The sequence below is a fragment of the Panicum hallii genome, chromosome 1 (genome assembly GCF_002211085.1).
Source record: "Panicum hallii strain FIL2 chromosome 1, PHallii_v3.1, whole genome shotgun sequence".
NCBI lineage: Eukaryota > Viridiplantae > Streptophyta > Magnoliopsida > Poales > Poaceae > Panicum > Panicum hallii.
Window position 1 is genome coordinate 44,389,718 of NC_038042.1, and position 24,798 is coordinate 44,414,515.

General features: G+C 44.2%; 2 protein-coding genes and 1 long non-coding RNA gene across 3 annotated transcripts; all 3 read left to right on the plus strand.

Annotated features, from left to right (window-relative positions):
- Positions 1-262: 262 nt before the first annotated feature.
- Positions 263-13,291, plus strand: LOC112897248 (11-beta-hydroxysteroid dehydrogenase 1B-like). The gene is made up of 8 exons (XM_025965509.1): positions 263-726; positions 917-1,220; positions 1,361-1,384; positions 5,836-6,028; positions 6,133-6,218; positions 6,331-6,462; positions 6,576-6,740; positions 12,971-13,291. Exons 1-8 carry the CDS (start codon positions 263-265, stop codon positions 13,289-13,291), a joined length of 1,689 nt encoding a protein of 562 aa, XP_025821294.1.
- Positions 13,292-14,650: 1,359 nt separating this feature from the next.
- On the plus strand, positions 14,651-16,826 carry LOC112876607. The gene is made up of 3 exons (XR_003225343.1): positions 14,651-15,365; positions 15,495-15,540; positions 16,151-16,826. It is a non-coding gene; the product is annotated as an uncharacterized LOC112876607 (long non-coding RNA).
- Positions 16,827-23,214: 6,388 nt separating this feature from the next.
- Positions 23,215-24,703, plus strand: LOC112886836 (peroxidase 5-like). Its single transcript, XM_025952846.1, has 2 exons — positions 23,215-23,510; positions 23,610-24,703. The coding sequence occupies exons 1-2, from the start codon at positions 23,316-23,318 to the stop codon at positions 24,441-24,443; spliced, it is 1,029 nt and encodes a 342-aa protein (XP_025808631.1). The 5' UTR covers positions 23,215-23,315; the 3' UTR covers positions 24,444-24,703.
- The last annotated feature ends 95 nt before the right edge of the window (positions 24,704-24,798 follow it).

Here is a 24,798-nt window from a genome sequence, read left to right on the forward strand (position 1 = left end):
GCAACGAGAGACGGTTAGACTTTTTTTTTTGGTTCGGACAGACGGTTAAACATTAGGCAATCCGTTTAAAAGACTTTTTCTGTTTTAAAGCAGGATACTTCTAGATTGGCAATGTCCACTCCGAATACGGTTGCTTCGGTTCCCTTGGACTCCGCAACTGTCCGTTAGAAATTGGAATGCCCTAGCCCAGTTTGTACGGACGCTCGTTTGCACATGCAGACTAGTACGTTCCGTTCGCTGGGAGCCCCGGGGGTTAGCCCCAATGCCCCACGATGAGCACGCCGCCGCGGCGCCGCCTCCGCCGGCTCCAGAGCCGCCGGAGCCAGAGCGGGAGCCAACGTGGACCCGCAGGGACGACAAGTTGCTGGAGCTGCTGCTCGTGACCAGCAGCATCGTCGCCATCCACTACGGCTCGGACATCATCGGCAAGACGCTGGCCCAGATGGAACGGCGGTCCCGCTTTATGTTCACCGAGCTGAGGCACGTCCTCGAGGCGCTGGACGTGGAGACGCCCCCCGAGTGGGACATGGAGATCGCTGCTACGGCCGCGGCGCCAGCAGCGGAGGAAGAAGCGCCCGAGGCGGCGGTACCTTCTGCCCCACCAGTCGCGGTGGCGGAGGACTCTGCTTTGCCAACGGTTGTCGGCGGCGGCGGTGGCACGTCCGAGGGCAGGCAAGTACGCAGGAAGAAGAAGAAGGCTGTGAAGTGGACGCCAGATGAGCACAGGTATGCACATCGTCTGTTTTGCCTTAATAGCTTCATTATTACCAAGTCAGGCCTCTATCAGACGTCGAGTAGGCCTCTATCAGATCAAAATACAGAATAGAAAGATACAGTAGTCGTTTTCATGTATCAATGCTACTAATGAAAGCCTATGATCTGCGCATTGAATATTCGATCTGGTAAATGCTTGCAGGTATTTCTTAGCAGGTCTCGACAAATATAAAGGCAACTGGAAGGCGATGGCGATGGAGTACCTGCCGTCCAGGAGCGCGAGCCAGATCGCCAGCCATTACCAGAAGTACCAGAACAGGGAGAAGCAGAGGGAGCGCGACGAGTGCAGGCGAGCGAGCATACACGACATCACTGAACCTGCGAGCGCCGCCGCACTTGCAGTAGCAGGTGGTGGCGCAGCGACTGCACGGAGGAAAGACGACGGTGATCTTCCAACAAGAGCTGAGGCTAGCGCTCGGGGTCAAGAAGGTGAACCACGGGAGCCAGTACAGAGCGGTGAGCCCACACGTGGAGATGGACCTGGTACAGGTGAAGAGTTTCCTGGTCCAAATGACCCTGGAACTCTTCTTACATAGGAGAGGGAAAATGTTATACTCCTTATACAGTATATGTTAGTATGTTACAGATTTGGGTGGTGGAAGTCAAGCTGGTATGTACGTATGGCTACATAGGTAGGGGATTTTGTGGCTGCATGCATGTTGGAACAGGCGCATGCATCTGTGCTGTTTTGATTGAGGTTTTCAAAAGCAACCATGGTTTAGTAGAAATCTAGAGATTTTGCATATATATGACAAACATTTTGTTTTATGAATTGGTGCATTGTCAAAGATTGTGATTTTCTGAAATGGAAATAAAAAAGTACATTCACTACTAAAACAATTAATTCACTGGGACTTGAACCCAAGACATTTTGCCTCATGCATGGTTTTTTTACCATCCCACCTACATAGCACATCTGATCTTGGATGGGGTGCTTTCCTTTTAAACTAACACGTGAAGGACTCTTTAGTCCCGGTTCGTAACATGAACCGTGTTACGAACCGGGACTAGAAGTCTTGAACTCTAGTCCCGGTTAGAGGCTCCACCCTCTAGCCATTAGACCTGGGACTAATACCTTGATTAGTGCCGGGCCCAACAACACCCGGGATAGATGCTAAAAACCAATAAGCAGTTTTGTAGTAGTGAGATTTGTGACACTTTGTCAGCTTAAAAGTTTAGGAAATGACATGATCAATGTAGCCTTAGGCCACTATCTTTTATTATAACATACTTTTAAAACCAAAGAAATTTGGCAGTAGTTACCAGAAATAAGTAGTGTACTGTTATGTTAACTCTTATTTCTATGTAACACCCAAATACCAGCCTCATCAGGTTCACAAAATCTTTGTAGGATTTCGCTCCCTATGACATTTGGTTCAGATGTTTTTTTTAGTTATCTTAACCCTTTTAATTTATATTTTAAAAATAATCCACTAGAATAAATATTTATAGATCTATAATCCTTTTTAATTTTGGGCACCAAAAATCGTGTCACTATATAGGTGTAAGTCCACACGGACTAGTGTATGACGTGTCTATCAACCCTTTGATCATAAACCGTGTCTATCTATATTATAATTTGATTAACATGAAGATTAGGAGTTCAGCAGTAGGTATATACAGTTCTTGCAATAAAAGTAACATTTGGTATATTTATTAAGAATATTCACAGGTACAAACACACGAATTTGGTCCAAGTACGAAAATTCAGCAAATATATATGCACGTATTGTGTGATTTGAACTGTAGTTGCAAGCATAGATACTGTGGACATGGAAATCGCTAATTGAGATTCTAAGACATTACCTAGAGTCATTCAGGGGTTTTAGATTCTCTTGGATCTTGATTACCTAGAGTCATTCAGGGGTTTTAGATTCTCTTGAATCTTGATTGGCTAGTGGACATGGAAACTTAAGTAGGATAGGGGGAGTTGTAGCAATTGGACGAGAATACTTCTTTAATAGAAAAATAGATGCACTCTACCTTTTGTCGTAATTTATGTTACAATGATTTTCCATTCATAAACTAGAAAAATAATGAAAAATAACTATATTAAACTCCTATCCTATTCATTAGTCTCATATACCAAACAAGTTTCCGAGACTACAAAATAAGTCCAGCTTACCGAAGTGCTCTCCATATCTCGACACTGCCGGCCTGCCCCTCGACTTCTCTTGAAGGGTCAGTGTCGTCCCTCTCAACTATCACACTGTCTAGTAGAGTTTTTAAACTTTTCTCTTTTTTTTTGGCTATACAGAGTCCTTACTCCTACGTCCCTATAAATAGACACCCGTACTGAGTCGGCGACTCGAACCCGGATGGATAGGTTTCACCACGAGAAACCTGGTTAAGCTGTGCTCATCTCGCACCATCATTTGCATAGGGCACGCTCCGATGTTGTGCGGCGAAAACAACAATGCAATTAAGGTCATGAGGAATCAGGTTACGAGGTTGAGGTGAGGATCCATAGTTGCAAAAATTGACTTAGGCCTCAGAAATCAATTTTTGTGGAGCACGATGTGTGCCAAGTGCTGCGACAATGCATAGTTTGTGTGCATACCCTCCCCGTTACGCTGCCTTGCTATAGCCAATCCCCTCCCACCATAGAAGGGGCTTCACGGGATGAATGTGTCAAAGCTGGCTAATTTCTGTACGGTGTACTAATGGAGCAAAATATATACGATAATCATGGCTCAACAAAAGGACGCATAATACGGCTTTCTCATGAACATGGCATGCCATGTAGGAGCAAAGACCAGATTAAGCTGAAAATGAAAGTTGGGAGGTTTGAACGACGGTTGATACGACAGCTGAGGAGGGCGAAGATCTTTGGAGAAAGTTAAGGGACGAAGATGACTATGCATGCATAAACTAACTAACCGTTGCGTCATACACATACTAGATTGGACTGGCTCCTCAGGTGTGGTCATCATGCCGCCCAGCCGTGTTACACAACACAATGACCTTGCTGTCGATGATCACTTGAACGGGTCCAATAATGCTTACTAATTTAATGGCCAGTAGCCGAGCTCTAGTAGACACATGCTGCATCTCGAATTCTCGATCGCACCGAGCCGTCGACCCTTTTGTTTGCAAAGGAGACCGAGCGAACACACCGGCCGCCGGCCGCGCCATCTCCCCATCTCTCCATCACTCCATGAACCTACAGCAGGCGCGACGTTCAATCATACGGAACTAGCAGAAGAGTCCAAAAAAATTCCTCGGACCCACAGCTAGATTAGTCATGTAATTGTCCGGCTTCGGCTCCGGCTTATCCCGAGGAGTTCTGCCAAATATTTTGATATTCTGTATGAGGAGCCGTTTCAGTGAAAAACAGAAAAGCTGGAATCGTTTTGGAGAACCAAATAAACAGCTCCGGGCTCTCCTCAAGAGATGCCCCTTACCAGGAGCCCTACCAAACACTCCCTGACAGTTCACACTTGATCGAATATATAAGGATATATAATGTATGCTATCCTCGCTGCTTCACAGCCATAAATTATATGTTAGAATAGCCGTCTAATTAAGTATCCAAGCTCCGTTGTTGTAGGATATCGCAAAAAAACAATGCAACTGAAAAAATCCAGGCGCCACACGCAAATCACCAAGATTAATAGATGCATATCATTATCACTCATTTTAGTTAACCTTAATATAGCACTAGCTTTTTCTCGCAAAAGAAACATATAGCACTAGCTTTAACCTTATGCTAATTTTACATTACCATTGATCCATTTGGGTGGAATGAGTTTCAAATATATGGTTGTGGTGATACAGTCGCTCTATTTTTTTTGTTTTTTTGAAAGAAAGTGATCCAGTCTCTCTAGCAACCTTAAAAAAAGATCAGATGTGGGGACAACTATACAGACCACTTCAAAAACTAGCAATAGGAGATAGGCCAAAAATTGTTCAAATACAGCACGATGTGATTAGTGGTCCCGTCTTTCTAATGATAAAAAATGTGACTGTTGGGTACCCTGCACAAAATGCCGTCCATCACCTAGAGCAACTACTCCCTCTAATCACAAATATAAAGATTTCTAGTTTGTTACACATTAAACCCTTTTAATTTTGAGTATCAAGAGAAAAATATTGTTAATATTACCATTGTAGAAATGACATTACTAGATTCATCATAAAACCATCTTAATATGTAACTCTTTCTATTTGAAAGAATATATTTTATAGATATTATTGATCAAAGCAGTATATTGAAGACTCTGTCGATGTCATAAAATGCCTATATGTGTGCACGGAAGAAGTATGCCCCTAGTTAGGGTATGTTATAGTTTGCTGACTGATAATGATAATATAATCGATGAGGCTATACCAAGTATTCGCAGGAATGGGTCTAATGGATGCTAGAAGTGATTGAAAAACAACAAAATCAGGACCAAAAGTTAGGTTGAAGTGGACAAAGTCCCAAGGGAAGGGATGAATGTCAGATGGTTTCATGATAAGGAATTTGTATACCGCTTGAGCTTTGGGCTTAAGCACTTGCACACACATAATAATGATCCGATGCTAGATTAATTACGTAATTGACAGCCCACAAGACCACAGCTGCTGCTTCGCAGCCAGAAATTAATTACGTAGTTGGAAGACCAAACCTAGACTCCCGCGGTATGGTCAAAAATTGACTTCTCCTTGCAGCTTTTTTTAGTTGACTTTAAGGTTAACAAATTTATGAATTTCTTCGAATTACGTGATAAGCAGAGCTTAAAATATTTTTCAGGAGCAAGGAAACATAAGCAATCACTCGGTATGATTTCGTGGGCTAACCATTGAATCAAAATGTAACATTTCAAATCCATTCATTTTTCTGTAACAATTTATTTCTATATCTGGTAAAAGTTATTTCCTTCTGTTGAACCCATTCTTTCTCAGACTAGGATATTACGACTATCGCATATTTTCAACAACAACAAAAAAACTGTCAACATGCATTTTTCCGGTAACATTTTATTTCTCTACCTAAGGTATTTAATTTCTCTGTCGGGAAGTTTTCTATGCGCTGGAGCATTACAAATATGTCGACTCTCATATTTGCATCATGTGCAGGAGCTTGCGTACCAGTACGCTAGGAAAGGGGCGTGCCTTTCGCTGGTGGCCCGGAGGAAGCACGCGCTGGAGGGCGTCGCCGCGGCCGCCCGGGAACGCGGCGCGCCGGACGTTCTTGTGGTTCCGGCCGACGTCTCCGACCCCGAGCAATCGAGACGCGCCGTCGAGGAAACCGTCGCCCACTTCGGCAAATGTACGCCACCCTGTCTTTATATTTCATTTCACCATCCCTACTGCTTCAGCAGCAGCTGCAAGTCTTGTCTGATCATGTCTGCATCACTGCATTTGGGCCATCAGTGAACCATCTGGTTGCCAACGCCGGGGCCTGGTCCATCTCCTTCTTCGACGAAATCACCAATATAACTGCGTTCACCAAGATGATGGTAAGCCAACCGAGTGCTCTGTTGATGTGTACAGAAGCAACATTTACAAATTGCGATGTGAATGAGTTCAAGCAGTGTCGTATGGTGACGTTTTTGGCATGCTCCTATCAAGGACGTGAACTTCTGGGGCTCTGTCTACCCAACCAACTACGCCCTGCCACACCTCAAGGCCAGCAAAGGAAAGCTCATCGTGTCTTCCTCCATAGCGGCGACGGCGCCTACATCTAGGTTGAGCTTGTACAATGTAAGCAATAGAGAAACAAATATTCGTCACCTAAAAAGAAGTTTATTTCTCAGTAGTTGATCATCACCTAACGCTAATGGTTTCTGAATATTGAAATTTGCCTGTAACAACAGGCCACCAAGGCAGCACAGCTCAGGTTCTACGAGACGCTGAGATCCGAGCTTGGCTCGGAGGTTGGCGTGACCATACTGACCGCCGGTTTCGTGGAGTCCGAGATGACCAGGGGCAAGGCAATCCAGAGAGACGGCGAGGTCGCCGTCGACGAGGAGGCCAGAGATGTAAGTTGCAACAAATCCAGATTCAGTGCTTCAGTCAAGTACACAGCTTCTCCAACGTCAGGTATTATTGTTTATGTTAGATAATTAGGCAATTTTCGGTATATTTTAATTCCAAATATTAGTAGCAATTTCATGATATAGATGAATGATAATGTGTGTAGGAGATATGTGCATGTGTTTATGTTATTCTCACTAATAAGCATGAACAAAGAATTAAACCAGAATAGGTTTAGTATGTACCCCAAGACGGGACCAGTGCCGGGGGCACCGGTTGCGCCGTTACCAGCTGGAATAGACATGCTATTCGACTGGCCTTGCTTGAAGTAGCCGAACTATGTCGATGCAGGAAGATGTTCGCAGTGCAGTCCCACGAACGGTCACGCCGGGAAGTAGACGAAGTAGTCGTTCGCACGGACACGCCAGGAAGTAGACGAAATAGTCGTTCAGGGAGCGAGCAGTCGCGTCAAGACGCTCCCCAAAAATCTGATTGCCCGCGCCCCGTGCAAGGCCTTCAGCGAGCAGAGGTTCCGGAGGCCCTGCTCTCGCTAGAGCTGTGCGCGCAGTGCTAGCATTGGGAATGGCAGAAAGCAGCTGAGGGAGAAGGGAGAGGTCTCCTAAGAAGGAGTACCTGGAGCAAGAGCTGAGTTAGTCAGGATGGGAGGAGAGGGTGCTGGTTTATATAGGCGTGAGGTGCCTCAGGTTCAACGAACCTGGACGTCATGAATTGCTTTGATGAGCGGCAGTTATTGTGCCTCAGGTTCAACAAACCTGGACGTCGTAAAGAGCCTTCAATGTCCGGTCATTAGTGTCGACATTAACCCTCTGTTTTGCACCGCACCGCACCTGCACGTCACGTCCGGCCGCGCCTCGGCCTCGGCCTCGGCCACGGCCCGGCTCGGCGAGGCGAGCGAGCGCACGCGCGTGTGGTTCACCGTCCTCCTCTTACCGGCTTCACAAGTGGTGTACACGAAGTCCACCTTTTAAGTCGGTTGAGATTCTCCTCAATTCCCGGTACGGAATTAAGCATTGATTCCCTAGCATTAATAGTGGACTTTAAATTCTTTTAATGCTTTAGAATGAATGGGCCAAGCCCATTACTCCAACAATCCCCACCAAGAAATTCAAACCACACTAGAAATACCCTCATTTCCTCGTTGATATACCAGTATTCGACAGAGACTGTTAAATTGAACTTCCATCTAGGACAAAGGCTACACTTATTCATAACTGTGCAATGGACTATGCCTTGAATTGCCAGTTTTGTGCAAACAAGTTTGACCAGAACCCTACACTGGTACTAGGCTGCAAAAGCATCCCCGCGGTTTGAAGCTTATAAGTCATACTCCAGGCCCTTCATGAGTTTTTAGAGAATACCCAGTTCTCATAGACCATGACCAGTGGTCAAACTCATATAAGTGTGTTCCTTTCAGATGTTCTGTAGGACAACATCTTTGTTTCAAGAAAACAACTCATTTGTTTAAAAGAAACCACCTGGCACACATTAAGGTATAGACCAACCTGCAATACAGATTAGAAGAGAAATGCACCTTATACACGGAATGAGCCCTTTTCACAAAAGTTCTCTTCTCACAGTCAGACTTTAGTTTGTTTCACCATCCTAATTCACGGGATCTCCGATCACATAGGACAGGTTTCCACTATAGAATGACTCACGTGGGTTTCAAGCCCAACTCTATAGATGCATTATCTATCACATTTCGTGAAAGACCCTTTGTAAACTGATCTGCCAGATTTTTAGCCGTCTGAACATAGTCCAGGGCTATAACTCCGGAGTTTCTCAATTTTCTGACAGATTTCAACCGCCTTTTCACATGTATAGATGACTTCATGTTATCCTTTGAACTATTCACCTTGACAATTACCGTTTGATTATCACAGTTCATTAGGATTGCCGGTAACGGTTTTTCAACTATCGGCAAGTCCATAAGGAGCTCACGAAGCCACGCAGCCTCAACAGTGGCGGTATCTAATGCTGTGAGTTCTGTTTCCATAGTTGACCTCGTTAAGATGGTCTGCTTGCAAGACTTCCAGAAAACAGCTCCACCACCAAGTGTAAACACATATCCACTTGTGGCCTTTATCTCATCAGCATCAGAAATCCAATTTGAATCACTATACCCTTCTAGTACCCTTGGGTACCCGGTGTAGTGAATTCCATAGTTCATTGTCCTCTTCAGATAGCGCATTACTCTTTCAAGAGCCTTCCAATGATCATCTCCCGGGTTTGAAACAAACCGGCTCAGTTTGCTTACAGCAAACGAGATGTCAAGTCTTGTAGCGCTCGCTAAATACATTAATGAACCAATAATCTGAGAATATCTCAGCTGATCTCGCATTATCCTTTTGTTCTTTCTAAGAATTAAACTGGCATCATATGGTGTTGAGACAGGTTTATAGTCGCTATAACCAAAGCGACTTAACACCTTCTCCACATAGTGAGACTGTGTAAGAATCATCCCACCATTAATCTCTTTTACCAGTTTTATATTAAGGATAACATCAGCTTCTCCCAGATCCTTCATTTCAAAATTTTGAAATAAAAACTCTTTGACTTCCTTAATCACATTAAGGCTAGTGCCAAAGATCAGTATGTCATCCACATACAAGCACAAAATCACTCCTTCAGCCCCACCATAGCGATAGTACACACATCTGTCAGCTTCGTTCACAACAAAGCCGGCAGAGGTTAAAGTTCTATCAAACTTTTCATGCCACTGCTTAGGCGCTTGTTTGAGACCATATAAAGATTTTAACAACTTACAAACCATTCCTTCTTAACCCTTTGATACAAACCCATCCGGCTGATCCATATAGATCTCTTCTTCTAACTCTCCATTGAGGAAAGCCGTCTTAACGTCCATCTGATGAACGAGAAGACCATAAGAGGCTGCCAGGAAAAGTAACACTCGAATGGTGGTCAATCGGGCAACTGGTGAATAAGTGTCAAAGAAATCTTCTCCTTCTTTTTGGGTATAACCCTTGGCCACAAGCCTAGCCTTGTACTTTTCAATAGTACCATCTAGCCTAAGCTTTTTCTTGAACACCCACTTGCATCCAACCGGTTTACATCCATAAGGACGTTCAACGACCTCCCAGGTTCCATTAGACATAATAGAATCCATCTCACTCCTTACTGCTTCCTTCCAATAGTCAGCATCAGGAGATAAATATGCCTCTTCAATGGTTCTGGGTGTATCATCTATGAGGTATACAATGAAATCATCACCAAAAGACTTTACAGTCCTTTGTCTCTTGCTCTTTCTCGGAGCATCATTGTTATCCTCCTCAGGATTTTCTACAAGTGTATGTTCATTGTGTTCTATCGGCTCAGCAGAGCCATCATCCTCGATGAACTCTTGCCTAGATGAACTTGTTTCATCTCTCATGAGAAAAATGTTTTCAAAAAATGTAGCATCTCTGGACTCCATTATAGTACCAACATGCATGTCAGGTACTCCAGATTTTACTATTAAAAATCTATATCCAACGCTGTGAATAGCATAACCTAGAAAGATACAATCCACGGTTTTAGATCCAAGCTTACGTTTCTTGGTTATTGGCACACTCACTTTTGCCAAACAACCCCATGTACGTAAGTACAACAGTGTTGGCCTTTTCTTCTCCTATTCCTCGAATGGAGTTATCTCTTTATTCTTTGTAGGAACACGGTTTAGTACATGACATGCAGTCAATATAGCCTCACCCCACTATTCCTTGTAAAGTCCCGTTGTATCTAACATGGCGTTAACCAAATCCGTTAGAGTGCGGTTCTTTCTTTCGGCAACCCTATTTGACTGAGGTGAATAGGGAGGCGTCCTCTCATGAATAATACCATGTTCCTCGCAGAATAAAGTAAATAAATTTGAGAAATATTCGCCACCACGATCTGACCTAACTCTTTTGATCTTTCTCTCAAGTTGGTTTTCTATTTCAGCTTTATAGATTGTAAAGTAGTGTAAAGCTTTATCTTTTGATTTCAACAAATAGATGTAACAAAATCTAGTACAATCATCAATCAAAGTTATGAAATATTTTTTATCACCTTTTGTCAACACTCCATTCATTTCGCACAAATCGGAATGAATTAATTCTAAGAGTGTCAAGCTCCTTGCCTCCGCGGTCTTATGAGGCTTACGAGTTTGTTTTGATTCAACACATACATGACACTTAGAATTTTTGACAAAAGTAAACTTTGGAATTAAGCTCAAATTAGCTAAGCGCATCATACAACCAAAATTAATGTGACAAAGCTTCGAATGTCAAACATTTATTTCATCAACGTTAATAACATTGTATGCAACTTTATTACAAACATCTGACAAAGAAAGACGGAACAAGCCTCCGCTTTCATAACCTTTTTCAACAAAAGTACCAAATTTAGACAAGATACATTTATTAGACTCAAAGACTAATTTAAAACCATCTCTACACAGTAGAGAGCCGCTGACTAAATTCTTCTTGATGGTGGGGACATGCTGCACGTTCTTCAGCTGCACGGTCTTCCTCGAAGTAAACTTCAGATTTACCGTACCAACACCAAGAATTCAGATTTACCGTACCAACACCAAGAACACGCGCATGCGATCCGTTCCCCATCAGCAAGGAGGAAGTCCCCCCGGTCTGGTAAAAAGAGAACAAAGAAGTATCAGCACAAACATGAATATTAGCACCAGTGTCAACCCACCAATCGGGTGAACCAAAGACTGAAAGAACAGTAGGTAATAAATTACCGTACCCCGATGTTCCTCCAGGCTCGCTAATAACCATGTTGGCGGAGTCGTTGCCTTTGCGGTTCGGACACTTTGCAGCAAAGTGATCCGTACTAGCGCACACATAGCAAGCTCCCGTCTTCTTCTTCTTAAAAGTGGTTGTCTTCTTAGTCTTTGGTTGGTTCTGCGGTGGCTTTTTCTTATTCTTGTGGGAGTTGTTCTTCTGAACAAGATTGGCACTTGAAGCACCAACAACTCCTTTCCCACGTATGTCCTTTGCTCTCGCCTTCTCCTCAACATCAAGAGTCTCTATGAGTCCATCTATTGTGAACTCCTGTCTCTTGTGTTTTAGAGAAGTAGCAAAGTCTCTCCAAGAAGGTGGCAGCTTAGAGATTATACCTCCGGCCACAAACTTATTGGGTAACACACATGGGGACTCTTTGATGCAATTTTTGAGATCTTTTGCCAGAGTATGTATTTCATTAGCCTGTTCCACTACAGAATGGTTTTCGACCATTCTGTACTCAAGGAACTGCTCCATGATATACAGCTCACTACCGGCGTCAGATACTCCATATTGAACCTCAAGAGCATCCCACAACGCTTTGCCAGTTGGCAGCCGGATATAAGAATCTACCAGGTTATCACCGAGAACACTAATGATCAAGCCTCGAAAGAGGATATCAGCCTCATCGAACGCACTCCCTTCCTCTGGAGAGAATTGTTCAAGCTTACCCTCTTTCACATGGATCACTCTCGATAGTGTTAACCACAGTATAAGCCACTCTTGCCAACGTTTGTAATTTGAACCATCAAAAGGTGGTGGTTTGATTGATGCAGCAAAGCTAGATACCGAAAGCCTATTAACACATTCAGGTTTTTGGATTGTTAGATAATTAGGCAATTTTCGGTATATTTTAATTCCAAATATTACTAGCAATTTCATGATATAGATGAATGATAATGTGTGTAGGAGATATGTGCATGTGTTAATGTTATTCTCACTAATAAGCATGAACAAAGAATTAAACCAGAATAGGTTTAGTATGTACCCCAAGGCGGGACCAGTGCCGGGGGCACCGGTTGCGCCGTTACCAGCTGGAATAGACATGCTATTCGACTGGCCTTGCTTGAAGTAGCCGAACTATGTCGATGCAGGAAGATATTCGCAGTGCAGTCCCACGAACGGTCACGCCGGGAAGTAGACGAAGTAGTCGTTCGCACGGACACGCGAGCGAGCGCGCGCGTGTGGTTCACCGTCCTCATGTTACCGGTTTCACAAGTGGTGTATACGAAGTCCACCTTTTAAGTCGGTTGAGATCCTCCTCAATTCCCGGTACGAAATTAAGCATTGATTCACTAGCATTAATAGTGGACTTTAAATTCTTTTAATGCTTTAGAACGAATGGGCCAAGCCCATTACTCCAACAGTTTATACGTATGAACCTGCAAACTGTTTCACTGATGAGCAAATAAAATTCCTCTCCAATTCGTCTGCAGGTGCAGATCGGGGTGTTCCCAGTGGCCCGTGTCGAGAAGCTGTGCGAGGCAGCCCTGAACGGCATCCGGAGAGGCGACTGGTACGTGACATGGCCGTCGCTGTACCTGACGGTGCCGCTGATCGCCTGCCTTGCCCCCGAGGTCTTGACCTGGCAGTCCTACGCGCTGTACAACGCCAAGAAGGGGAGCCCGCCGCTGAGCCAGAGGATGCTGGACGCCACCGGAGCCAAAAGGTTCTACCCGCCGGCGCTTCGGCACCATCCAGGCATCAAGACGGAGAGGACTGATGATCACAAGGAAGATGCAGCGTCAAATGTGTAACAAGCCACTGTTTTGTGGTGAAGAAAAGTGCTTAGGAAAGGCTGAAAGGGCCGTGTTTCCCAGGTTTAATTATTGTATATAATTCAAGAGTGACTGATGATCGAGTGAGGAATATAATGATGTTGTCATGAACTGCAGGGGTACTGTTGTGGCAAAGAGATCCTTTAATTTTACTTTAAAGGAAAAGATTCGCTTTACACCTTTGAAATATCACGAAAGTTCAATTTTCAACCTTCAACTACAAACCGGATAATAGAGGTCATCCAACTATCGAAACCGAACAAACTTAGCCCTTTAGGTGGTTTAAAAGGTGATTTGTTTTATTTTGTGAAAATTGAAAACATTCAAGTTTAAACTAAAAAAACTTCATTTTAAATAAAAAATATGTAACGGGTATCAATTTTTTTTTAAAAATGTAACCTATCTATTTGCGCTCTACTTGTCAGTTTCGGATCCAATTTTTTCATATTTATAGTATTTAGTTATGCCTATTATTTTGAATAAATAAGATTCAAATAGGTTACATTTTTAGAAAAAAAAATGGTACTAGTTTCACATTTTTTTGATTTAAAATGAATTAGTTTTGATTTTTTAGATCTAATTAGAATTTTTAATTTTTTTAAAAAAAATACAAAACCACCTTTGAAACCACCCAAAGGGTCAAATTTATCTGGTTTTGACAATTGGATGATCCTTGTTATCCAGTTTCGTAGTTTAACTGGATTTTTTTCTAATTTAAATTGGTTGCAACAGGGTTTAGGATATTGGTGCACACCTTTTATCCGAACAATTGAGGATGGCATGCATGGTGATAATAATCACCACTTCAACGTATGTTTGGGATTTTCGGGCATGTTTTGTGGAATTGTGGTAATGCTCTACTCTTCTCCAGCTGGCAAACACCTAATTCCATCCAACGTTAGAGCAGCCAAAACTCTAGAGCTGGATCTGTATTCCATATGCACGCAAGATTCAAAAACTTGATCCGCAACGCATTCTCGTGCTCCCACCCTGAAGAATGCAGAGCCATTCGTGGATTTCAACCTATTCTAACATATGTCAGAGTTAATTCCAGTCGCGTCCATGGTCTAAGTTGGGTGTCAGCCCAACGACCAAGAAAAATTTTGGTTTATTTATGGATAAGTCAGAATATTACATATATTTCTTGAAAAAAGTCAATATTATATTATATATATCTACAACTACAAAGAACGATTGGGAGAAAAAAATCATGGTGCGACCATAAACCCCTCCCGTGGTCGCTCTGCCATACGATCTGGACCTCCAATCGAAACGCTTCAATCCCGTGCGTCCATCGCCACCGGCCGACCCCTCTCCCGTCTGCCCCCCACGCAACCGAACCTCCCATGTCCCCTCGCGACGCCGCCTTCCCCGCTCGCGACACCACCTTCTCCGCACGCCGCGAGCGCGCCCTTCCCCCTGATCGCCGGCACCACCGCGAGCACCTGGGTCCTCGCCGACGCCGTCGCGCCCGCCCCCGCGACCCCGCCTCCACCGACCCGCTCGAACCCGACGGCCTCCACTGATCGCCGCGCGGGCGTAGCAGTCCGATCGCGAATCCGAGGCCACTCCAACCGCAACGGTGCACAGGGGCAACAGGATCGCAGCGAGAGGACCCCCACGACCCTGACCTCCGATCGCCCTCCTCCTCCGCCGCCGCCGGTGAGCCGAGCCCGCCGAGTCCAGACCGCCGCCTCCATCCGCGTCACCGACTGCCGAGCCGCCGAGCCTTCTCTCCGTCGCCCCTCCGCAGTCGCCGACGCCCCTCCTTCCCGCTCGCTGCTCCGACACGCCTTCCACAGCCTCCCCACCGATCTGCCCCATCGCCGCCGCCCCTCCCCGCCCCATGGACGCCCCTCCCTCCGCTACACCTCCTCCAATACACCAGATCGCTGACCTCGGACTTGCAGCCTGCGTCCGCTGCAGCCTCAACGCCACCGAGGCCAAGCGCTCCCGCATCGCCGTCCTGATCTTCTTGGTGACATCGCAGGGCGGGACGCGGAACTGGAGCCCAACTTTTCTGCTGCATCTCCGTCGAGGGCGCCATCACCAGGTGATTTTTTTTGTTTCCTCTAATTTTTGCCTGCTGTTGATCGGATCCATGATGTAATATTTGCATCACACTATGGGATTGAAGACTGAACATGAATGACGTACTGATGCAAATTATGTGCTTTGCCAGGCACTATGCATACTCCATCCGTAATGCCCGCACGTCCATATCCCTGGTAATGCCATCATCTCTTATTTGTGCTGCTACTTGACATCCAGAAAATGTTGGGTTAGCATATACTTGTTAATTGTTATATACTTGATGAGATGCCTAATAGCTCAACCGATGCTGCAAACTCTGAACAACTCTCCTTATCCAAAGAGAAGAACTACATCCTAGGAGTTTATTAACCCTCTAACTGAAACACTCTACCCTTCTTGATGGAAAAAAATAACAGGGGATTAGCGTACGTATGTACTTCATAGCATTTTGCCATTTGGTTTTCTTTGTTGAGCAATATATGTTTTCTATCTTTATAATGCTTTTGGTCCAATCAATATGTTCGTTACCTGGAGCTTTATGTGAGCATTCTTTGAATTCTGCACCTTATTGTGTATGGTCAATATACATTTAATTTGTTTATTGAGCATAAGTAAAAAATTCTTATATTTGTAGGCAAGTTGTGTTCAGTAGATCATGGTGCAAGACAGCTTATCATCAGTGTTTCCTCAACACATTTAGCTATTTTTTTTGAAACAGAGTAGTCTCCTGCTGTTATAGAAAGCGACGACACATTAGCTATTAATACTGGCATCAACCTGAACGTGTGTAACCTCCTTGCTCAGGGCCCTCAACCTACTATCATATCTTTCTGGTAAGTAGACATCCGGAGCAGGCTGGAGTCCGGATCCATGGCCGAGATGGCGCTGAGGATAGGAATGGCCGGCGAACACTGGAGGTGCAGGGCTCAGGCTTGGGGCTCGCGGCTACGGCTTCTCGGCGTCAGTGGCGGCATGAGCTGGAGCTGGGGGCGCTACCAGTTCTGCTCTTTTTCTGAAAGGTCAGACGAAATCAGCGAGAACCTCCCACTTCTCTCTCGATCGATTATTGCCAGCACCACTAAATCGAGCAACGGCAACCGCACCCCTCCCTGCCTCAGATGCAAATCGAAGCAGCAGGCAGCAGCAACACGTTTCATTCCGCTGCTTCTACTCCTAGTGGTTTTTTTTCTTTTCTTTTGTCAAGGTTGTTTGTTAGGTGTACCTATCAACTATATTGATCATTGTCAGAGACCTATACTTTATGTCCAATTTTTGCTAATGCTTGTCTGTGATGAATCAAGCAGTGTCGTGATGTTGCTGTTATCAAGATTAGGAACCTGTCATTTTTTCTTCTGAAAATATCTGTATCTGAAATTTCTTCCTCCCCTTTGTGCTTATAATTCATGTGTCTCATGTTTAGAATGTGGATAGAGGGGATGAGAGTATCATTAACAATGAAATTGTAGAACGGTTTGTCTTACCAACTTTTTGTCAGTTAGAGTACTGATCACTTCATCAATTTGGTTCCATCAATATTATGTATTGCCAAGAATCAGGAGACAAGCAACTGTGGCTATGAAATTAATTTTGAAGCTGGTGAGTGTCTTATTACGACTTCAGCTACAGCAAATTATAAGGTTATTGTTTTTGTGTCTATATTTTTAACACACAGTTAATGCTTAATTCCTATAGATAAATATAAGTACTAACTACAAGTGGTTCTTACCTGTATATATGGGCATCTGATGTTTGAATATATAAATGCTAATGATTGGCTAAATTCTGACTGAGATTATGTTTTTTCTTTTCTGCCTGTTTGTCGACATTACCTGGTTGGAAAATAAATGCTGAGTGGCTATTTTGTCAATGCCCATGTCAAGTAATAAAGTGTTCGGGTCAATGCATCAAGAGTGCGAAGGAAGGGTAAAATGCTGTTTTACCACTGTCCGGGAAACAGAGCAACAGAGCAAGAAGAAAGAAAAATGAAAATATTGACGGCAAAGGTAATACAGTATATGGTTCTTTTTGCTGTAAGACACCATTCTATGCCTGACAAGAATGTTACCATATTTTGCATCTTCTTGCCAGGCATTGTATACATGACTTGCATAAAACTGCCTCAGAGCATGTATACATAGCGAAGCACCATTATATTTGGTAAATTTAACTTTCGTGCAGAAATACTTGGGGGCCTTTTTGTGTACCAGCATCGGCCTTTGACCTCATGATAATAAAATGCTATAAGCTAGCTGGCCCACTTGGTTTATTTTTTGAATGCATTTTTCTTCATGTAGCTATTTGAAAAAAAAATGGATTACAGACCATACTATTTCTCCAAACATAGATTGGCCAAAGAGAACGAGCATGCTGAATATGTAGGACCAATAGATGCTTCAACGCTTGAACATTAAAATTCTTCAGCCATCTATTTCTCGGGTAAAATTTGCATTTGTGTGCTACTTTTTTGATTCATTGCTGATTCTTTTGTTCCCAGCTGAATCCTGTTCACTTCAGGAATGTTTAACCAGCTTCAGCACAGCCAACCAATGACTTTGCACTGATCTGAAGAGGTAGCCCAGTTTAATTCATGACAATAGTTGCATTCTCTGATCTGAAGTTTTTTCCTGTCACCTTCCTAAATTTGTCCTTTTGTTTAAAATCTCAATCTTCCCTACGTAGTTGCATTCTCTTCTCTCAGTTAATTACCGTAGCTATTGTTTTATGACACTACTTTTCATATATGACACGAATTCTATAAACTTTATAGAAGGCCATCTCAACATCTGGCAGCATTTTCTGTTAAAAAAATACTGATATGGGAAAAAATGATTGGCCATAATAGTTACCAGAGGGCTCGAGTAGCTTAGCTCAGATGCTGTGCACTGCAATCGATTCTTGAAGGTGCTTGTGGCGCACATATTGTGCACATATTGTCCAAAAGTTTCTGCAGCTATCAGTTTTCTCAAAGAATGGATTTTAAGAAATTGCAAGATTATAATCCTCCTCTTTGTTGTACAGTACCAAACAATGTTAATTCTCTCTTTTTTTATTCAGTTCAAGAGAGTATTTCCTTGTGTACAAGATAATAATTTATTTGACCTCATTTTATCATTTCCTTGCCAAAAAAACATTTGCAGAAACCTATCACAATTTACTACTAAATTTCTCTGGATCAGCTTTGTACCCTGTGATCCAGATCCTGTTGCTTCTTAGAAAGGCAAACTATGCTGCTTTTTGTGTGATTTTCCCCCCTTGTATACCAGACTGAAGGTGAAGATGCGAACCCAATGCTCAAGCCTGAAGGTCACCCTTCTCTGGCTTTCAGCTCTCTAGGCTTGTCAGCTTCACTGGTCTTGATGCACGAAACAATGTCATGTCGAATATAGCAAGTGTACTACCATGTCAAGGACATGAACCTGGAAGGGGAAAAGGTAGATATAAACTTCCATGCTGAAGGTCATCGTAGTAGCTTTAATTAAGATTCACTTGCTAGCCCCTAATAGTAGCAGCTTGAATTAAGATTCATTTGGTAGCCCCCTAATAGCCAAAATGTGAATCTTAATTAACGCTACTGCTCTGGTTGTGCTTCCCCGGTTCATCAACCAGCTGAAATTCTAACATAATAACCTCAAAAGAAGTCCTTTGGGGGCATCAGCGCGGGCAGGGGACGAGATTAATTACCTGATGAACTTCTTGACTGTGACACAATCTTATGCTTATTTAATTTATACTACATACTTGAATTATCTATATTTTCATGTGATATGTTCGTTATTGCTTTCACACTGTAAACATTTGTTTCTTTCGAATCTCAATTAGCCTTAAAATAGCATGTTGCTAAGATCAACATATATTGCGTTGAAAAATCTTTTACCATTGGAGTTGAATTTTGCAGAAGTTTTACAGAGTTGAATGATTTTCATACATGGATTAATATAATTTCTGTTTGCTTGTAGCAACGCACGGGTATTTAGCTTTTATTTATAAAAAGTTAAGGAACCATCTTATTGTGGGGATAGAAGCATGAGGATACATATCGCGCCCACCATGGATCAAATCTTTGTGGTTACACACGCGGGCACTTTCAGTGATTTTACTTATAAGATTGTGATGACAGCTGTACTCACAAGTATTTGATTTGTGTAGTGCGTGCCCTCGTGGTTTGTCCTTATAACTTAAAACGGCATAATTTTTTTAGGTGCATATAAAAATATGTAAATAGCGACCGACAGTGAGCCCCACCTACCATATGGCTTCTCGGTTCATGGTTTTTATACATACGGAAGTGAATTCTTATATTATTACTTTTCTACTGGCCAACACTTAGGGCAAAATTCAGTTTACAATCTCAAACTACCATAAAAATTCCATTTTCAACCATCAACTATGAAACTAGATAACAAGAGATATCCAATTATCAATATCGGACAAGTTTGGTTCTTTGGGTGGTTTTAGAGATGGTTTGCATTAAAAAAAATTCTTGTTAGATTAAAAAAATTAAAACTGATTCATTTTAAATTAGAAAAATATGAAATTAGCACCAAATTTTTTCTACAAATGTAACCTATCTACCGTTGCTCTATTTGAATATATTTATCCAAAAATAATATGCATAACTACAAGCAGACAAATACTATGGACATGAAAAAATTGAATTTGAATAACTGATAAGTAGAGTGCCAATAGATATGTTATATATTTAGAAAAATGATGGCACCTGTTTCATATTTTTTATTTAAAATGATTAAACTTGAATATTTTTAATTTTCATAAAATGAAAAATCTTCTTTGAAACCACCAAAGGGTCAAAATTTTCCAATTGGATTGCCTTCATTATCCGATTTTGTAGTTGAAGGTTGAATATCAAATTTTTATGATAGTTCGAGTGTGTAAACTTGATTTTTCCCCAACACTTAAGACCATCTAAGCTTGGTAGTCCTATTCGATCCCATCTCTAACCCTAACCAAGCTCACAGTGGTGAAGCGGCAAGCATGGAATAATGGGAAGGAGGAAGGAGCTGATGGCGTGAGCCCCACCTAGCAGTGAGGGAAAATGAGGTGTCTAGAGCCTCTGCCAAAGGTTGGCGCTGCAGATGGATCCGTAGCTGTGCAGGTATTGCAACAAGAGCAACTACAGCAATAGCCACTAAATCAGATCTCTAAATACTAAATGGGGGCTGCCTCTATTTTTGTTAGGGGTTTTTAAAAAAAATTTCAACTCCAACAATAACTATCAATTCTAACTTATTATAATAGAGAGCTCCCTAGAGATCTCTTAGAAATGGAGGGTGGAGAAGAGGATTTGGAGGCCTAATAGAGGATCTGCTGAAGTGCATCTTTTCTGTTTAACCCTCTAAACTCTAAACTTGAGATAGTGGGTTATTTAGAGGGTCCAATGATAAGCTTTTCATGTGAAATGAAAACGTGCGTAATTTGCCGTTCAAATTGTCGGCATATTTACTTGGATACCAAAGTAGCTAGCCAGTTCACAGAGATCTTTCATGAAAATTAAAGGAGGTGGCGTCAAATTCTAAAATGAAGGGCCATCGACACATCCTAGATGTGTCGCTGTATTGGGGTTCGAACTTTATATAGTGCTCTTGGGTTTTTGTCCTATGTATGCCCCACTTTGACCAAAACACACGGTCTCCTTTATCCCAACTCATCGAAAGGAAAACTGCGCTGTACGTGCATGGCTCCAGTAGATCCCTATCGCTCCCGTTTTGGCGCATACGGCATCGACCAAGTTGCTTGGCATGATCGAGACATCATCACAGTATCTGTTTCAACCCGTTCCATCATGCCAAACTGAACGAGGAAGCTGCTGCTCGAATGCTGGGTCGTCGAGTACTCGTCGTCTTGCCGTAGTCCTTGCTCACTTTTACTCTTGCGAGCTTGCTCAGCGAGAGCCGGCCGAGAGGTCAAAGCACGCAAGTGGTAGCTACGTCTACTAATAACTACAAAGTGTTGGTTCAAAGTAATCCTACCTTGAGCTGAAGGTGTATACATTTCTATATTTACAGTAGTTCTTAATTAATATATATCCCACGAGTAAGAGGGTTGCATGACGCCAAACTGGGGATAACCTTACGATGCAAGTGATCGAGTTGGCATCCACGCACTAATCTCCCTTTGACCAATGGAGATTAACAAGGTCGAAAGCCATTGAGCATCATGGATCACGAGTAATCCTTTGCTTATGCTGATCGCCCGACGGACAGCTTTGCCAGGTATGCTGATCCGACGATCTCCGATCCCGTGCAACTTGTTGCCTCTTTCGTTCGCACACGGCTCGGCCGGCCGGCCAGCTATCGCTACTAACTTGCATCGTATGCAACTCAGCTGGTGGCTGCATGCCTGTCTGGTGGAGACGACGGCTGGACCCAACTCGCGACGACCGTGGAGAAAACATCCGCAACATGACACCCGAAGAACATTATCATACACTGCGGTTCGGTATATGAATAATACAGCAGTCATCTGGGGAGCATAAGTTTAGTGGAGTACAAGTGACAAGCAACTATTTAGAATTTCAGTGTCTATTCTCAAAGCACGTACAGTGCTAGTGTTTTTCTATCTACCTCACCAGCTCACAAGATTATTCAAGACCCAACATGGACATCGTCCATCTCTAAATAAATCTAAACCACCGGACCAACAATTCAGAAGCCAGCTATGCATTCAGCCATGTTTAATTTGCCGCCTCACTCCCTGTGCGTCCTCACGCGGCTTGCCAAACTAACCCAAATGTTGGCACAAGACCCACTAGCTAGCAGCCAGATGAATCGTTGCCCCTATCCATTCCAGACCGTCCTTTTGAAAACCGAACAATAATTTATTTCTTTTGCAAAAACTGGCAACAGTTTTACTTTTAAAAAATGCTATTGTTTTTTCAACCCAAACTTAAGTTTTCGAAAACCTGGATTCAATAATTTTCTTGGATGTTACGATTAGCAGACTCCCCGTATTCTTGGCGCTTGATGAGGCAATCTCCTGTGGCCCGTGGGCCACAACTCCATTCTACCGCCACAGGCCAACACTATTCCTGAAAGCAACCTCACGTAAGAAGATCCCACTAATGAAAATAGAGGCAACCCTCATTTAGCATTTAGGGGTCTTTGCTGGAGTTGGTTTCGGAAGAAACTCACTAGCTACGTATGGATGCGCGTGGTCAACCCATTTCGCAACCAATGTACGGTTGCACATGCTTCTGGCGCATAAATCCCCCGTTTAGCATTGCTAATGGATATGGTACGATCCTATCTAACAACTTTTTTTAAAAAACACATCTAAATTTAAACAACCATGAAGAACCTACATGTACAATCAATCATATACGAAGAAGTACATACCCGCGACAAGATCACTTAAAAGAAGAATTCAGCGCATATATGCCTAGACCCTTGGGGAGGAGATATCGTCGCACTGCTACTTATTGCACACTAAATAAAACCTAGAGCAATTACTTAATACCAAAAGCGCGCCAGCTGCGGATCATTATTGGGTGGGAGCCGTTGGTTGCCACTTGCATTGCATTGGGGTATTGGACTAGTAGGATGCTCGTCGATGTATCACCGGGCGACGTTGCCTCGGACTACTAGCATGATTGAGCTGCACGTTCTGCCGCGCCCTTTGGTCAATCATGACCTTAATTTTAGGCAGCAAAGTCAATGCATGCATGCCTCTGCATGGATGGATGGCAAGCAACGAGGGCCTAACTGCTGCTGTCTGCATGCGAGCCAATCAAGGCCACTCTCCCTGCACTCATGTATCGCTCGCAGGCTTCGCGGCCCTCGGCATCGGTATCCATGGTCCGGCAGCTCGTGTATAAAATACCCCCGGCGGGCAGCAAGCTAGCTTCACAGCACACAGCAGCAGCTCGCTAGCTAGCTTTGTAGCAGCCACCACCTCGATCAAAACATTCGATCGAGCTAGCAGCAGCTACAGAGGCGAGCTGATCGGGGATCAGATGGCGAGGCTCAACGCCGTTCTACCTCTGTGCGTGGCACTGCTCGCCGTCCTCGCCGGGCAGTCGGCCGCCGGCCGGTACTACTCGGACAAAGTCCAGGACAAGGTGAGGAAGGAGGTGGAGAAGGCCATGGCGTACAACCCCAGCGTCGGCCCCGCCCTCGTCCGCTTGGTGTTCCATGACTGCTGGGTCAATGTAAGTACAGCCACCACGATTGCTCGATCATCAGGCGCGTATATATAGTTCATGAACGGATGATGGCTCGACCTTATCATCACTCTATATACTCTATAGGGTTGTGATGGATCCGTGCTCCTGGACAAGACGCCCACCGACGGCACCAACACCGAGAAGAAGGCCGTCAACAACATCGGCCTCGCGGGCTTCGAGGTCATCGACACCATCAAGCAGAAGGTCGGCGCCGCCGCCTCCTGCGCCGACATCCTCGCGTTCGCGGGGCGCGACGCGGCAGACATCCTCAGCGGCGGCAAGATCTTCTACACCATCCCGGCCGGCCGCAAGGACGGCGTCGTCTCCTCCGCCGCGGCCGCGGACGCCAACCTCCCGGAGTCCACCTTCGACTTCGGCCAGCTGCAGACCAACTTCGCCGCGCCCGGCCGGAACTTCAGCGTCGAGGAGCTCGTCGTCCTCTCCGGCGCGCACTCCATCGGCGTCGCGCACCTCTCGTCCTACCGGGACCGCCTCGGCGCCGACGCCACGCCCATCGACTCCGACTACCAGTCGGCGCTCGTCAAGGCCACGCCCCCGGAGCTGCTGGGCAGAGGGCAGAACCCGACGGTGCCCAACAACCCCCGTGACGCGAGCGCCGCGTTCCAGAAGGACGCCGCCTACGACCCCGCGGCCGTGGGGGTGAGCCCCACCAGGGGCGTCCTGGACAACAGCTACTACCACAACAACCTCATCAACAAGGTGCTCTTCAAGTCCGACTGGGTGCTGCGCACGGACGGCTTCGCCGCCAGCAAGCTGCAGGAGTACAAGGACAACGCGCCGGAGTGGAACTCCGACTTCGCCGCCGCCATGGTCAAGCTCAGCAACCTGCCCGCACAGGGCAAGAATCTGGAGATCAGGAAGAACTGCAGGTTCACCAACCAGCAGTACTACTACTAGTATACTAGACCAAGGCCTTGCTTCAACGACGACATGCGCGTGGAGCCAATAATCCAATATCTAGCTGCATCAGTTACAATTCTATTGGTGTTTTACTTTTACCCTTCCCTTCAATTCATTCTAACGGTTTACTACTTACAGCTAGTGTGTACGCGTTGTCTTCCACAATATATGAACTATTTTATAGGTCATCTGATGTATTTTCGTTAAAGAAAGAAACAATGCTCTGAAATATATGGTCATGTGACTACATTGTCCAAGTTTTGCTACCACAATGTGTAACTTGCCGGAGACCGAGGGGGCATGCTAGCTACTAACTCCATTCTAAATTATAATTTAACTTTTCTAGATACAT

Excerpts from the sequence above, each read along its gene's own strand:
- LOC112897248 (XM_025965509.1), top strand. The coding sequence starts at position 263 with ATGCCCCACGATGAGCACGCCGCCGCGGCGCCGCCTCCGCCGGCTCCA. Across the intron at positions 727-916 it reads TGGACGCCAGATGAGCACAG|GTATTTCTTAGCAGGTCTCG; the intron begins GTATGCACATCG and ends AAATGCTTGCAG. Across the intron at positions 6,219-6,330 it reads CTGCGTTCACCAAGATGATG|GACGTGAACTTCTGGGGCTC; the intron begins GTAAGCCAACCG and ends GCTCCTATCAAG.
- LOC112886836 (XM_025952846.1), top strand. The coding sequence starts at position 23,316 with ATGGCGAGGCTCAACGCCGTTCTACCTCTGTGCGTGGCACTGCTCGCC. Across the intron at positions 23,511-23,609 it reads TCCATGACTGCTGGGTCAAT|GGTTGTGATGGATCCGTGCT; the intron begins GTAAGTACAGCC and ends TATACTCTATAG.